At 48.9% G+C, this 16,527-nt stretch overlaps 1 protein-coding gene across 1 annotated transcript; it reads left to right on the top strand.

Moving 5' to 3' along the window:
* Positions 1–14,165: 14,165 nt before the first annotated feature.
* On the top strand, positions 14,166–16,133 carry LOC149389996 (uncharacterized). Its single transcript, XM_089623951.1, has 8 exons — positions 14,166–14,513; positions 14,609–14,642; positions 14,724–14,903; positions 15,087–15,176; positions 15,294–15,359; positions 15,451–15,542; positions 15,642–15,689; positions 15,774–16,133. The coding sequence occupies exons 1-8, from the start codon at positions 14,269–14,271 to the stop codon at positions 15,889–15,891; spliced, it is 873 nt and encodes a 290-aa protein (XP_089480077.1). The 5' UTR covers positions 14,166–14,268; the 3' UTR covers positions 15,892–16,133.
* The last annotated feature ends 394 nt before the right edge of the window (positions 16,134–16,527 follow it).

Genomic DNA, 16,527 nt, shown 5'->3' with positions numbered 1-16,527 from the left:
TGAGCGAGGGGGGGTCAAAGGATGCCTCACGGGAGACGAGGTTGATCACCAGGCGTGACGAACGCGAGTCCTTGGACCCTTCGTTCTCCCCTTCGGGGCCGCACCTGGTAGGAGGGCCACTCCTGGGCCCCGCCTGCTCGGCTATCGCCGCGGCGTCAGTCCCCAGCTCCGCGAGCCATTCGTCGGCCGCACTGAGGTCTTCCTCGACAAATATGGGGACCTCGTCAAGTTCCACAAAGGGACCCTCGGCCGCCCCCCCAAAATTTGGGAGAGGGCCGCAAGAGTCGGCCTCAGGATCATCAACGTGGGCAATAAGCTCGCTCCCCATAAAAAAAACAATAAAAAAGTCGGCGGCCCAAAGGGAAGTTTCGAAGTCAAAGGAATTTTCCAATTTCCCAAGAAGCTGCCAGGTGTGAACAGAAAGGGCGGGAGCTCTCCTATTTATAGGAGAGGAAGGAGCAAACCCTGCTCCTTCTCCCCTGCTGCGCGCGCGACACAAGGTCCGGACCACAGGCCGGCCTCGCGCGCGCGCCAATCCCAAGCGCCAGGCCGCGCCGGCCCCTGCTGCCCGGCCGGCCCGGTCCGACCCCCAGGGGCCCGGCCAACAAAAAAAATGGGGAGAGAAAGATATGCGCGCGTACGGTCACACATGATCGAAGGTGAAATTACCTCAACACCATTCTTCTCTTCTAAAGTTCACGACTTACGTCCCGTAAGCCGTAAACTTGGAGGGCTAATGTTACCGGTCGTTTTCGGGACATCAGAAATTCAAAAACGTTTCAAGGCCGGCCGGGCTCCGCCGGCCAGAAGCCCAGCGGCCCCTGGCCCAATGGGCCCCAGCACGCCCTAGCTTGCGCTCCAGCGCACCCTAGCTTGCGCGCACCCCGCGCCCTGCCCGTCCCGGCCTGCGCGCGCTCCCGCGTCCCGGCTTCCCGGCCCGCGCGCGCTCCCGCGCCCGGCCTCCTGGCCTGCGCGCATTCCCACGCCCCGGCCTCCCGGCCCGCGCGCGCTCCCGCGCCCCAGCCTCCTGGCCCGCGCGCATTCCCGCGCCCCGGCCTCCCGGCCCGCTCGCGCTCCCGCGCCCCGGCCTCCCGGCCCGAGCGCGCACTCCCATGCGCCCCGGCATCCAGGCCCGCGCGCACCTCGACTGAGCATCTTGGCCACCTCGGCCGCCTCGGCCGAACACCTTTGCCACCTCGGCCATATCGGCCGAGCCTCTTCGCCACCGCGGCCACCTCGGCTGAGCATCCTTGCCACCTCGGCAGGGCACGACTATTGCCGGGCACGCCGCACCCGACCATGTCCCGCGCCCGGCGCGCCCCGCGCCCGTTCGGGCGACATGTCCCGCGCGCCCTGCTCCCGGCCACCCGGTGGGCCTCAAGGGGTCGGCCCAAGGCCTCTCTCCAACACTATAAATACCCCCCCCCTTTGGGGAAGGGGAGAGAAGAAAGAGATCGACAACACGAATCTTACACAATTCCTTCTTGGAACATTTCTCTTCTTTTGAGAATTCTTTCGTGCTCTTGTGACATTCCAAGAGCGCGCAATCCTCCTCCCTCGGCTCAGAAAGTCAAGGACCCCCCTCCACGAGAGGGAGCGCGCTCCTCTTCTGTGACCCGAGCCTCTGCAGTACATACTGCTCTCCTGCTTCTTGGCCCTTGAGCTAGAACTTCGAGCTACGAGGCAAGCGACCCCTCTAAAGTCTTCACTAGAAGCTACGAGTCCGGTCCCCCTCTAAAGCCTTGGATTCACAAAGCCTCCGAGCCCAAGATAGCCTCCCCACACAAATTGAACTACGTTCTGACCTGATCCCGACTAAAGGGTACGTAGGCAGCCAACCTTTGGCACGGTCACACCCCCCAAAACATACCTCCCGGTCTACGAGCTCCCACTTTTGGCCCGGGCGCGGTCACTTGGTCCGGCCTTGGATCGAACCGCCCGAGGTATCTAATCGTTGTTCTTTTTCGTGCGACAACAAATGTGACTTGTTAGCTCCTCGTCAATACATTGTTTGTAACTTATTCACAAACGACAAAGGAGTTGATGAAATAATAGCTAGAAGGGTAAAATCGTAATTTTGTAAATCCTATCTAGTTGATGAGATTCATGAAGGGTAAACATAGATAATATTCAGTGGATCCACTCATCACAATTAAGTTGAATTGTTGAGTAGAAAATAAATTCATTTGAATCGAGAGATGTTGGAATTGATCTAGGGTTAAGAAAAAGTTTAACACTTCGGATAAGCGGCAGAATTTAAAAATTTTCTTTTGACAAGTAAAACGATTTTACTAACCTAGACAAAGAGCAAGTACATGTAAATAAAACTATTATGAGCATAATAAATTTACTAACCTTTTTAGAAGCTTGAACGTTGAGAAGCTTTTGGAAAGTTGTAACGTTCGTCTCCCCTCGCAACACGTCTCTCTTCCTCCCTCGGCAACACGAGCAACCACGATAGTTTCTATCACAAGAATCACTCGAGAGACAAGGAATTAGTGAGTGGGCACTTTTAAACACGACGGCTCGAGAACAAGTCTCAAAGTCGAAGACCTAAAAACGCTAGGTCAAATGAGGACCTAGGTGCCAAAACAAAAACGAAAAGAACTTAGAGAGAGAGAGAGAGAGAGGATGGGCATCCAAGCTAGAGAGAGAAGCTCTCAATCTCTAAAACTTGGGATGAATGAACAATGAGAATGAGGCCTGTTGTCGCTGTTTTTCGGACAACCATTTAGGAGCCCAAAGTGGTTAGACCCAAGGCCAGGCCAAGTGGTCTCACTTCGGCTCGAGAGTGTCGGACTTGGTATCCCAAGTCGTCCCTTAGCTGTGAATGTCCCTTAAGTTCGTCCAAGCACCTGAAAAGGAAGAGAGAACACGTGAACTACAAAGGGGAAAAAGAGGGGGTGCCTCTGTTTACCTCTCCGACGCTCAACATTAGTGGGATTGAGGTGGAGTATAGAGGTTTTAGAGGGTGAGAGGCCAAAGATGAGCGAAACGAGTGAAGTATGAGTTCCACAACGTTTCGGGACTCAAAAATGGATTACCTGGACCAGGGGAGGGATCCCGGTACTTATAGGCGACCAAGGGGAATTTTGGGCAACCCCTTGGCCGAGGATGGCCTTGGCTCGGCCATTGGCCGAGGCTGACCCTTAGGCAGGCCAATGGCCGAGGCTATTTGAGCCGGCCATTGGCCGAGGCAAATGTGGCACCGCGCTCGCCGCCCAGCTCGTGAGCCGAAAGGCAGCGAGTTACAAATGGGTTTCAAAGGCTTGCGTCCGCCGGACGTATCTGGTTTAGCCAGCATCCACGGGAAACCTGGCCACGCAAATGTCGCATCGCGCTCGCCGCCCAGCTCATGAGCCGGAAGGCAGCGAGTTACAAATGGGTTTCAAAGGCTTGCGTCCGTCGGACGTATCTGGTCTAGCCAGCGTCCACGGGAAACCTGGCCACGCAAATATGGCACCGCGCTCGCCGCCCAGCTCGTGAGCCGAAAGGCAGCGAGTTACAAATGGGTTTCAAAGGCTTGCGTCCGCCGGACGTATCTGGTCTAGCCAGCGTCCACGGGAAACCTGGCAACGCAAATGTGGCACCGCGCTCGCCGCCCAGCTCATGAGCCGGAAGGCAGCGAGTTACAAATGGGTTTCAAAGGCTTGCGTCCGCCGGACGTATCTGGTCTAGCCAGAGTCCATGGGAAACCTGGCCACGCAAATGTGGCACCAGGCTCGCCGCCCAGCTCGTGAGCCGAAAGGCAGTGAGTTACAAATGGGTTTCAAAGGCTTGCGTCCGCCGGACGTATCTGGTCTAGCCAGCGTCCACGGGAAACCTGGCCACGCAAATGTGGCACCACGCCCGCCGCCCAGCTCGTGAGTCGAAAGGCAGCGAGTTACAAATGGGTTTCAAAGGCTTGCGTCCACCGGACGTATCTGGTCTAGCCAGCGTCCGCGGGAAACCCGGCCATACAAATGTGGCACAGCGCTCGCCGCCCAGCTCGTGAGCAGAAAGGCAGCGAGTCAAAAATGGGTTTCAAAGGCTTGCGTCCGTCGGACGTATCTGGTCTAGCCAGCGTCCACGGGAAACCTGGCCACGCAAATGTGGCACCGCGCTCGCCGCCCAGCTCGTGAGCCGAAAGGCAGCGAGTTACGAATGGGTTTCAAAGGCTTGCGTCCGCCGGACGTATCTGGTTTAGCCAGCATCCACGGGAAACCTGGCCACGCAAATGTGGCATCGCGCTCGCCGTCCAGCTCATGAGCCGGAAGGCAGCGAGTTACAAATGGGTTTCAAAGGCTTGCGTCCGTCGAACGTATCTGGTCTAGCCAGCGTCCACGGGAAACCTGGCCACGCAAATGTGGCACCGCGGTCGCCGCCCAGCTCGTGAGCCGAAAGGCAGCGAGTTACAAATGGGTTTCAAAGGCTTGCGTCCACCGGACGTATCTGGTCTAGCCAGCGTCCACGGGAAACCTGCCCCTCAAATATGGCACCACGCTCGCCGCCCAGCTCATGAGCCGGAAGGCAGCGAGTTACAAATGGGTTTCAAAGGCTTGCGTCCGCCGGACGTATCTGGTCTAGCCAGAGTCCATGGGAAATCTGGCCACGCAAATGTGGCACCAGGCTCGCCGCCCAGCTCGTGAGCCGAAAGGCAGCGAGTTACAAATGGGTTTCAAAGGTTTGCGTCCGCCGGACGTATCTGGTCTAGCCAGCGTCCACGGGAAACCTGGCCACGCAAATGTGGCACCACGCCCGCCGCCCAGCTCGTGAGTCGAAAGGCAGCGAGTTACAAATGGGTTTCAAAGGCTTGCGTCCACCGGACGTATCTGGTCTAGCCAGCGTCCGCGGGAAACCCGGCCATACAAATGTGGCACAGCGCTCGCCGCCCAGCTCGTGAGCAGAAAGGCAGCGAGTCAAAAATGGGTTTCAAAGGCTTGCGTCCGCCGGACGTATCTGGTCTAGCCAGCGTCCGCGGGAAACCCGGCCACACAAATGTGGCACCGCGCTCGCCGCCCAGCTCGTGAGCCGAAAGGCAGCGAGTCACAAACAGGTTTCAAAGGCTTGCGTCAGCCGGACGTATCTGGTCTAGCCAGCGTCCGCGGGAAACCCGGTCACACGAACGTGACACCGGGGCCCCCCGAGGCCCGAGTCGCGCAAATCGATTACGCCTTCGCTGGTAAGTCGAGCAAATAAGACGCGCACCGACAAAACCGTGCGAGTCGACTACGATAGTATGTTGAGAACATATGACACGCACAAAGGCCGTTCCCCGTGACGCACAAAGGCTGTCCCTCGTGACGCACTAGAGGCCGTCCCCCGCGATGCATTGAAAGCCCTTCTACGGCATGCTCGCAAACCCGAGAGCGTTCATCCCGCATCCGTATGAAAGCGTAGATTTTGAGTTTCCACTCGACCTACGCTCGACCGGAAACTCGGGGGGTAATGTTACCGGTCCATCTCGGCCCGGTATAGCAGCGGCGGCCGCGATAGCGACCACCCCGGGACTCCCCCGACGTATGGCTGACCTCCGGCCTCAAGAGCTCGGCCTCCAGCTCCATGGCCGACCTCCGGCCTCATGAGCTCGGCCTCCAGCTCCATGGCCGACCTCCGTCCTCATGAGCTCGGCCTCCAGCTCCATGGCCGACCTCCGGCCTCATGAGCTCGGCCTCCAGCTCCATGGCTGACCTTCGGCCTCATGAGCTCGGCCTTTAGCTCCATGGCCGACCTCCGGCCTCATGAGCTCGACCTCGGCCAAAGGCCGAGCTCGGCTATCCTCGGCCATCGGCCGAGCCTGGCTAGCCTCGGCCATTGGCCGGCCCTAGAGCTAGCCTCGGCCATTGGCTGGCCCTAGAGCCAACCTCGGCCAATGGCCGGCTCAAATAGCCTCGGCCATTGGCCGGCCCTAGGGCCAGGTTTCCCGTGGACGCTGGCTAGACCAGATACGTCCGGCGAACGCAAACCTTTGAAACCCATTTGTAACTCGCTGCCTTTCGGCTCACGAGCTGGGCGACGAGCGTGGTGGCACATTTGTGTGGCCATATCACCTCATGAACATGGCGAGTGTGGCACCTTAGTGCGCTGGTCGTATTTCCGGGTTGGGTCTCTTGGGTCGAGCCTTTTGCCTTTGTTAGTGCGGCGCCCTGGTGCGCGTTTCACGTTTGGGTACTCTGGTGGCCCATTCTTACTTGGTACTAAACTCGAGGAGTGAACTCGACCAGATGAGGTATGTAGAGTCGACACGAGGAGTGGCTAGTCGACTCGCGGATTCGGTACTTGACTCGAGGATTGGACTCAACTCGAGGTGACATGTAGAGTCGGCACGAGGAGTAGCTTGTCGACTCGTGGGCTCGGTACTCGACTCGAGGAGTGAACTCAACTCGAGGAGAAACGTAGAGTCGGCACGAGGAGTATCTTGTCGACTCGTGGACTCGGTACTCGACTCGAGGAGTGAACTCAACTCGAGGAGAAACGTAGAGTCGGCACGAGGAGTAGCTTGTCGACTCGTGGACTCGGTACTCGACTCGAGGTGTAGACTCAACTCGAGGAGAAACGTAGAGTCGGCACGAGGAGTAGCTTGTCGACTCGTGGACTCGGTACTCGACTCGAGGAGTGAACTCAACTCGAGGAGAAACGTAGAGTCGGCACGAGGAGTAGCTTGTCGACTCGTGGACTCAGTACTCGACTCGAGGAGTGAACTCAACTCGAGGAGAAACTTAGAGTCGGCACGAGGAGTAGCTTGTCGACTCGTGGACTCGGTACTCGACTCGAGGAGTGAACTCAACTCGAGGAGAAACGTAGAGTCGGCACGAGGAGTAGCTTGTCGACTCGTGGACTCGGTACGCGACTCGAGGAGTGAACTCAACTTGAGGATAAACGTAGAGTCGGCACGAGGAGTAGCTTGTCGACTCGTGGACTCGGTACTCGACTCGAGGAGTGAACTCAACCCGAGGAGATACGTAGAGTCGGCACGAGGAGTAGCTTGTTGACTCGTGGACTCGGTACTCGACTCGAGGAGTGAACTCAACTCGAGGAGAAGTGTAGAGTCGGCACGAGGAGTAGCTTGTCGACTCGCGGACTCGGTACTCGACTCGAGGAGTGAACTCAACTCGAGGAGAAACGTAGAGTCGGCACGAGGAGTAGTTTGTCGACTCGTGGACTCGGTACTCGACTCGAGGAGTGAACTCAACTCGAGGAGAAACGTAGAGTCGGCACGAGGAGTAGCTTGTCGACTCGTAGACTCGGTACTCGACTCGAGGAGTGAACTCAACTCGAGGATAAACGTAGAGTTGGCACGAGGAGTAGCTTGTCGACTCGTGGACTCGGTACTCGACTCGAGGAGTGAACTCAACTCGAGGAGAAGTGTGTAGACCGTCTCTCTCTGGGACCTCCGGCCTAACCATCGGCCCCTTGAGACTTTGTTATGCTTCTATTTTTATTTTGTTTTTTTTTTCTTTTTGAGTTGTTTAGTTGATTGGGTATTGATCCCTGTTAGCCCCCCGAGTTTTTTGTGTTTGTGAGACGAAGACCAAGAAACTCTTGAGTGGGAGATATACAATAGGATGTCACAACTAGTAGAACAACTCTTTATTGGAATGAAAATGTTGTTACAGCTTGTCTTGGCACATGGCCTCTTTAGGAAAAGGGAATTTACATGTCTTATATAAAATGACAACAAGTTCAAGCGCGAATGCAGTGACGAAAGTTGTGTCGGCCGCGGCCGCGAATGCTAGGCGCGTGTTAGACAGTGCTCATCATCTCACTGTCTTTGCGCTAGAGGATTCTCCCTTTTGACAAGCCGGTTGCTCGGTCGGGGTCGCCTTGCTAGCGAATGTGACGAACTCTTTGAGATGCCCACCTCGGATCAGGGAATCAATTCGCTTCCCAAGCTGGTAGCATTCGATTGTCAGGTGTCCGTGATCCCGATGATATTCGCATTGCTTGCTTCTGTCCCTCGTCGCGGGGTCCGTCTTAAGCGGGGGCGGAGATCCTAGCTTCTCCCTGTGTAAGCTCAGGATCCGGTCGGGCGTTGTGTTGAGTGGGACGAAGGATTGCTTCGGGGCTGGAGAGGGGTGGTCATTAGGGACTTGACCATTTCTACGCCTCTTCCTTCGCGAGCCGAGACCGGTGGCTGGTGCCATGAGTATGGCGGTTCGCTTCTTGTTGGATGCGCGGTCAGCCACGTTGGGTGGTTGACGTCCCAAGACGACTTCTCTCTCGATCCCGCATTGGGCGTTGAGTTTTTCTCTCAAGTCGCTCCCAAGAGATTCCCTTCGGGAATTGAGGCGATCTCTCAAGTCCCCGGTGGCCGTTCCTATCACTTTAGGCGAGGGTACGTCATTCGAGTGACGTCCTCGACAGACGCCATGGCCATTGACGTCGCCATCTCCCCGGGGGTCTTGGACGCGGATGGTGAGCTTGGAGCGTCCCTTTCGGGACCTGGAGGTCGAGCGTCCCCGAGTATTACTCGACACTTGATGCCTTGACATGGTCGCCCGAGGGTGTCCCCTCGAGGGTGCGTGCGCGTGTTCGTTAGAAAGTTGACGTCTCGGCGCGGTCGCCCGAGGGTGTCCCCTTGGAAGCATGCGCGTGCGTCCCTTTTTGTGAACAGCGTGGTGGAGGTTGGTCTCGTCGGTTCTCGACCCCGCCATGTAATCGGGGTCTTTCTCGTCATGGTTGACGTCGTCGGCGTTGTTGGAGTCGAGGAGGTCGGCGATGAGCGCGCCGGTGATGCCGGGGCGGTCTAGGAGCTCGGCGAGCCTTCGAGCCGTGTCCTCTCGAACTGCGGCCTCGGGGTCATTCGCCGGGTCTCGGGGCTGGCTCTCGTTATCACGAGGTTGCCCTCCTAGACGATGCGTAGGGCTTCGGAGGCCGTACCTCGAGCTAGTCGCCCGGGCGCCCACGGAGGTGACGGGCAATTGACTCATCTATCGAGAGTTTTGCTGTTGAAGGATGAAGAAGAGTGGTAGAGAGAATGCGTCGCCAAGGTTGAGAGATCCCCTCCTTCTAGCGCCAAAATGTTGTCGCTGTTTTTCGGACAACCATTTAGGAGCCCAAAGTGGTTAGACCCAAGGCCAGGCCAAGTGGTCTCACTTCGGCTCGAGCGTGTCGGACTTGGTATCCCAAGTCGTCCCTTAGCTGTGAATGTCCCTTGAGTTCGTCCAAGCACCTGAAAAGGAAGAGAGAACACGTGAACTACAAAGGGGAAACAGAGGGGGTGCCTCTTTTTACCTCTTCAACGCTCAACATAAGTGGGATTGAGGTGGAGTATAGAGGTTTTAGAGGGTGAGAGGCCAAAGATGAGCGAAACGAGTGAAGTATGAGTTCGACAGCGTTTCGGGACTCAAAAATGGATTACCTGGACCAGGGGAGGGATCTCGGTACTTATAGGCGACCAAGGGGCATTTTGGGCAATCCCTTGGCCGAGGATGGCCTTGGCTCAGCCATTGGCCGAGGCTGACCCTTGGGCCGGCCAATGGCCGAGGCTATTTGAGCTGGCCATTGGCCGAGGCTGGCCCTAGGGCTGGCCAATGGCCGAGGCTATTTGAGCCGGCCATTGGCCGAGGCTGGCTCTAGGGCCGGCCAATGGCCGAGGCTATTTGAGTCGGCCTTTTGGCCGAGGCTGGCTCTAGGGCCGGCCAATGGCCGAGGCTATTTGAGCAGGCCATTGGCCGAGGCTGGCTCTAGGACCGGCCAATGGCCGAGGATAGCCAGGCTCGGCCATTGGCCGAGGATAGCCGAGCTCGGCCTTTGGCCGAGGTCGAGCTCATGAGGCCAGAGGTCGGCCATGGAGCTGGAGGCCGAGCTCAGGAGGCCGGAGGTCGGCCATGGAGCTGGAGGCCGAGCTCATGAGGCCGGAGGTCGGCCATGGAGCTGGAGGCCGAGCTCATGAGGCCGGAGGTTAGCCTTGCGTCGGGGGAGTCCCGGGGTGGTTGCTATCGCGGCCGCCGCTGCTATACCGGGCCGAGATGGACCGGTAACAGGGCCTCTATTTATAAGGGAGGGATTACCTTCATAAAGGTAGTTTCCTCTTTTGTAGAATATCACATATTCATGAGCAAATATTGCCCTTATCCCCTTTAATTTACACGGCCATCTCTATGCTTCTAGAAGCAAATTTGTTTCCTCTTTTTGCTTGCCTTGGCCGACCAAATACATTCCTCAATTAGGAAATTTGTTTCCTCTTTTACTTTTGGCAAGTATCTATATACATTAATGCACAAAATAAACTCTCTTTCACACTATGGCATGAACGAAATTCAGCCTCCTTTTCCTAGGGTTGGATGTGCAAGGCTTCTAGAATGGGTTTCTAGATTTTTCTTCACTTGTTCATGACAACATAAGAAAAGCCCATTAAAAATTTTCAAGTAAAATTCCATGAAATGAAATTAATCCTAAAGGCCCAATAAACTCTTCATGGCCGAGTGTTTTAAGTTTCATTTGTCATCATATGACAATGTCAAAAATTTGTTTCCTATTTTGCTTGCCTTTGCCGCCCATGTCATTTCCTCCTAGAGGAAATTTTTTTCCTCTTTTTCTTTTGGCAAGTATCTTCATACATTAATGCACAAAATAAACTCTCTTTCATACTAAGGGTTGTAGTCTCCCATTTCCTTGGGTTGGACGGCCAAAAGGCTTCTAGAAAGCCTTTCTAGATTTTTCTTTACTTGTTCATGACAACATAAGAAAAGCCCATTAAGAATTTTCAAGTAAAATTCTATGAAATGAAATTAATTCACGAGGCCCAATGATCATATCATGGCCGAGTGTTATTAGTCATCATATGACCATGTCAAAAAAAAATTTATTGACATTCATTTCATTCCATGTCCAAAAAGACAAAATTACCCTTTTGACAATTTTCGTAAAACTTGTCTCGTTCTTGTTTTGACTTAGCTTCTAGTTTCACTATTCCTACTCGATATGATTTGTGACAGTGACCTCATGGATCCAAATGAACAAAGCTTGAGCTAAACACTTGGACTCAAAAGTTCACAAACCTTTTCCAAGTTTAGCTTAATGTCAACTGACTCCACTGAAGAGTTGACACTGAAAATCTCTCGGTTCAAATGAATTTATTTTCTACTCGAGAATTCAACCAAATTATGATGAGCGGATCTACTGAATATTATATATATTTACCCTTCATGAATATCATCAGCTAGTCGGTATTTACAAAATTACCATTTTACCATTCTAGCTGTTATTTCCTCAACTCATTTGTCGCTTGTGAATAAGTTAGAAACAATGTATTGACGAAGAGTTAACAAGTCACATTGTTTCATCCAAAAGAGTCAGGACTCAATTTGGACACTGGCCAGTTCATTTATTCACATTCCAAGGAACAAAGCATGAGGTGATATACATTGTATTTCAGCAATCTTGTACATGAATTCCATATCTATGAGAACTTCACAAAGTTACTCATGACATTCTCACAACTTAGTACTTCACCAATAGGCCCTATTCAGAATCACATAGTGAGTCCGAACTCTGACTTTCTCAAATGAGAATACGTAAGCTATGAAATGGCATGTCTCATTTCAGGATTAAGGTAAGCACGATGCAATTCATACGTAGTGACTTCGAGACATAAGAGGTTAAATAGTTTGTTCTTATTTTGTCTCTAGAAGTACACTGGTCAATTCAGTACCTTCGGAAGATACCTAGAAGAACTATTGAGTCTCCAACTCTCCATGCCCCATAACCAGACATCATAGATTCTCCTAACAATCGTACTGAGGTCAATAGTCCTTTGACCCTTAGATTGCGAATATATCGTTTTAAGGAAACTACGAAGAGTTTGTTCATGCAAATCTACATTTGTCTCTTCGTAAGTTGTTAAGTTTGTTTATGGACTGAAGACTAGTGTTTTATCATAAAGCTTCAAACAGACAAGGAAGAATGAATGAACGTTTCAACTTTTTATTAATGAATAAGCAATTACAAGAAAGAGTCTTCGTGAGACTTTATTACATCAAATGTACAAAATAAAGACTACAACTATTCTTGTGGGCACCATTGACAACACCGGCCGCTCGGCACCACAACCACCCGGTCAGTCGGCCACTCGGACAGTCGGCCGCTCGGCTCTCGGCCACTTGGTCATTCGGCCAGTCGGCCATCCGGGCAGTAAGCCTCTCGGCCGTCCAACAGGCTGCTCGGCCATCCGGGCTGCAAGCCTCTCGGCCGTCCAGCAGGCCACTCGGCCCCTTGGCCTCCCGGCCCCTCCAAGGGTCCAGTCAAGCCTTATAAATACAAGGCTTGGCCCTCACCAAAAGGTAATCTAATTCTCCTCGTGCTTGAATACCCGAAACGCTGATGAAGCCCTAACTCACTCGGTTCACTCAACGCGAGCGACGAACCTCTAAACACCTCTACACTCCATCGCAATCCTCCTAATGTTGAGCGTCGAAGAGGTAAACAAAGGAACCCCTTCTGTTTCCCCCCTGTAGTTCACGTGTTTTCCTCTTATTTTAGGTGTTTCGACGAACGCTATCAACATCCAGGCTAAGGGATGACTTGGGATACCAAATCTGACACGCTCAAGCCCAAACGCGACCACTCGGTTCGACCTTGGGTCGAACCGTTTGAGGCTTCTAAATCGTTGTCCGGAAATGAGCAACAACATTACTAGTAACTGTAGACATGAAAGTATACCATTGTCATAAACTGTAGACTTACAAGTCTACAATTAACAACAATTGTAGATAAGTCTACAATTACTAGTAAAAGTGTCCAAAAATCTAGTTGCTATTATTTTAGTCCAAAATATCAAAGTTGTTACTAGTTGATGTCATTTCGCTTTATGTTTGGGTAATATGTTTATTTATTTTGGTCCAAATTTAGCGCAATGAAATAAGTGCGAATTTTTATATAGCCAAAAAATTATCATTCAAGTTTAAAAAAAAAAAAAATAGCTACGAATTTGTTATTTAATGTTAAAAAAATTGTAACGGAATAATGTTGAAAATCAAACATTTAAAAAAAATTATTGTTCTCCTATTTATACCTTCTTAATTCAATTGATTTTACAATAGTACACAGGAAAGAAAAAAAATAGAAGTCAGAGATTGATCAAAGAAAAAAAAAAGACTGAAGTTCACATTTCCATGTTTTATGAAGATACATATTGTTACACATCTTAAGCAAAACCATTTCCATGTTTAATCTTTCTTTAACTCTTATTATTTATTTCCTGTTATTGCTTTCTATTTTAATTTTTGTTAATTTTGTTTTAATTTTTCTTCTAAATTTTGTCAAAATATTAGTAGTCCTATTTGAAGTTGAAGTTGATAAAGTTCTATTTGAGATCATAAATGTGCCAAGAAAAGAAAGACCGATTGAGTTTGCTATTTTATCAATTAAAAATGAGTTATTAGATAATTTTAAATATAAGGATGTAATCTAAATTTTCATCTATCAAGAATAGTAGAATTTTTGCAATTATCTTGTTTTTTTTAAACATAATTTTCTTGAAAAATATTTAGTTTTATTGTAAGTACATATTTAATAATTTGTTTGATGATAATTTTATAATGTGTTGTTTCTTAATTAATCTAAAATATTATTATAAATTGCTTTTTTTATAATGTTTGTGTGTGTGTGAAGTCATATAAGAGATATTAGAGATATGGCGGTCCCGCCGGTTCTACCGGGTCATTGCTCATATATGTGTCAACTTTTGACTTAGCAACGTGATGTTTGACAATTCAAATATTTACTAGATGGAAATTAATCTCGCGTGCGCTATAAATTTTAGTGGATTTTCATTTATCATCTAAATTTTTATAGAAAATAAAATCTCACTTTTAATTGACTTTCCATCTTATTTCGTTTTCGATCTAATTTTCTTTCTTTAAATTGTCGTCGATCCAATTTTTCAGCCTATACGAAAAAAAAATATTGAGAGATATTAGATGATTTACGAAATGTTGCTCATTAATAAGACCAGATTTTACAATTATCACAGTGGAGCGACATATACGACTATTATTGTCTTTTGTTGAATACGCATATTTTTTTTCTTTTCGAAATAGTTTAATACACGTGTTTAGAAACTAAGATGAGCTGTCCCATTAGCTAGGTGTTTCATAAGGTTTGAAGTTGTGGTGGATCACATGATTAAGAGGTAGGATATAAAAATGAAAAAGCGTATTGGAGTGAAAGAGCAGATAGTCAAAACTACCAGTCGTAGCAAAGCATCAACCGTAACAACAAACTAACTAGTGTACAAGAAAGGCCAGTTTGCTTGGATGGTAATTCTCTGATCCGAGAAAGGAAAACATGGGATTGGAGGTGTACTGGTACGACTTCGTGTGCTTCGGCATCGTAGGAGTATCGTGTTGCTGTGCCTTGTGGGTGATCCTCAGATATGAAGGTTCCTCCTCCAGCAGCCCCGTGTCCAGCTGGAAAGGAGTTCATCCCAAGTGGCTCTTCTTCACTCGCTCTCTCTCCCTCCTTGTCCTCGCAGCTTTCTTGGCTTGGGACATCCATGACTGGGACGCTTCCATTTTCATCTACTACACCGAGTATATATTACTATATATATGTTTATATGTATAATTCGTCCTTTTAATCCATTTATAATTATATATCCAGTGCTTGATCATGATTACCTGCGCAGGTGGACTTTTACATTGGTTATGATCTACTTTGCGGTACGTATTATATAGACCTAACAATCGAAATCTTATATAAGACCATATCTATATGCATTACGTGTATGTATGTGTGCATAGGTGGGGATGATTGTATCGGCACATGGATGGTGGGTGTACTCAAATAAGAGTGATTTGGAAGAGGCATTAATCAATAATAATAATAATAGTGAGAGTAATGGGAAGCTCTACGCTACACAAGATGTGTATCGGCTCCAATCTGCCGGCTTTTGGGGGCATCTCATGCAAACCATTTTTCAGGTTGGTCATTCGTAATTGATGTTAGTAACATCATATGGTCTTGCTTAGATTCTTCTTGGTCCGGATCTTGTATATTCCTTGTATCTATATATTGAAATAACCTTGTATTATTGTGAGGTTTTTCACTCGTATCGTTGCTTACTAATTAAGTCTTCTTTTTTTATGACGTGAGATTCTTAACAGACTTGTGCCGGGGCTGTTATCCTGACCGACGTCGTCTTTTGGTGTGTCATCGTCCCATTCATGTCCAGCACTCATCTTGGACTCTATCTGGTGAAAAATATCATCCTATATTACAATATTTAGTAAAATCTCTTCTCTTCTTATGATCCTCATTATCATATATTTTCTCTTTTTTCTGATTTAAACTTCTAATTGATAATGTGATAGTTGATGGGGTGTATGCACACACTCAACTTGGTTTTTCTTCTGCTGGACACTGCTTTGAATAGCCTCGTGAGTGTATTTTATCACTAATTATTTGATTCCATACAAACTAAAACAGCTTCTGTTAAACTAAATAGATGTATATATATTTGTGTTTCAGCCATTTCCGTGGTTCAGGCTTGCATATTTTGTGCTTTGGAGCTGTTTGTATATCATATTCCAATGGGTCATCCACGCCTGTGGTTTCTCATGGTACCCATAGTCTAATTTTAATTAATATACAACATTAACATATTAGTTTGGGGAATCAATAATCTAAAGATGTGATTGTTTTTAATATTTCTCACATAGGTGGCCTTATCCTTTTCTAGAGCTTAACACGCCATGGGCTCCTTTATGGTAAAATTCCCATTACACATTAAGTATGTATAAAATGTATACATGTACAACTAAGGAGATCAAGTGATTTTTTGATATGTGCAGGTATTTTTGCCTGGCTGTGATTCACATACCCTGTTATGGTATATTCGCGCTGCTTGTGAAAGTCAAATACAAATTTTTGCCGAGATGGTTTCCTCAGTCTTTCGTAACGTCTTGTTAATTAGTTTCACTTGTTCATTTGTTGTCCTTCAAAACTATAAACTCCAGCTATGGACTTTTTTTTTTTGGGGTATTGATGCTTTGTTTTTGTATAGGAACAAGGGGTAAAAATGTGCCATGATCTGATGTGTAACGTATATTCCTTCTCTAAATTTGTGTTACGCAATTTTGCATTTGTTGCTTGTCGGTTACACTTCGAATCAATTTTATTTAGATCTTGTAGCAATAGTTGTCTTACATTCAATTCAACCAAACAAGAATATTGTGTTGGATAATTTACCAACCAACAATAAAACATGAAGAGAAGTTTGATCGAACATGTGAGATTAAAGCATGCCATTTAAGATTACAAACCTTTAGTGAAATTATGCTCCGAGACAAGATGCTAAAGACAATGTAGAGTCAATGTATGCGATAATTTATTTCGATGCAGTAAAAAGATAAATTAAAAACAATGCGTAAAAATAAATGACACAAAGATATTGGTAACCAATTTCGATACAAAGTCACGTACTCTGGAGAGCAGTCTGCCCAATGAAAAGGAAATTCACTACTCAATAAGTAGTCTTTTTATAAGTACAACAATGGACTTATATGAACAATCTCCGCTTCAAGGCCTTTTTTTGTTACTACCCGT

Source organism: Urtica dioica, chromosome 8, assembly GCF_054948205.1.
Source record: "Urtica dioica subsp. dioica isolate 48M chromosome 8, U.dioica_male_clone48M_v1_H2, whole genome shotgun sequence".
In the NCBI taxonomy this organism is placed as follows: domain Eukaryota; kingdom Viridiplantae; phylum Streptophyta; class Magnoliopsida; order Rosales; family Urticaceae; genus Urtica; species Urtica dioica.
The sequence above is the reverse complement of the archived record's forward strand: the minus strand, read 5'-3'. Positions and strand labels throughout refer to the sequence as shown.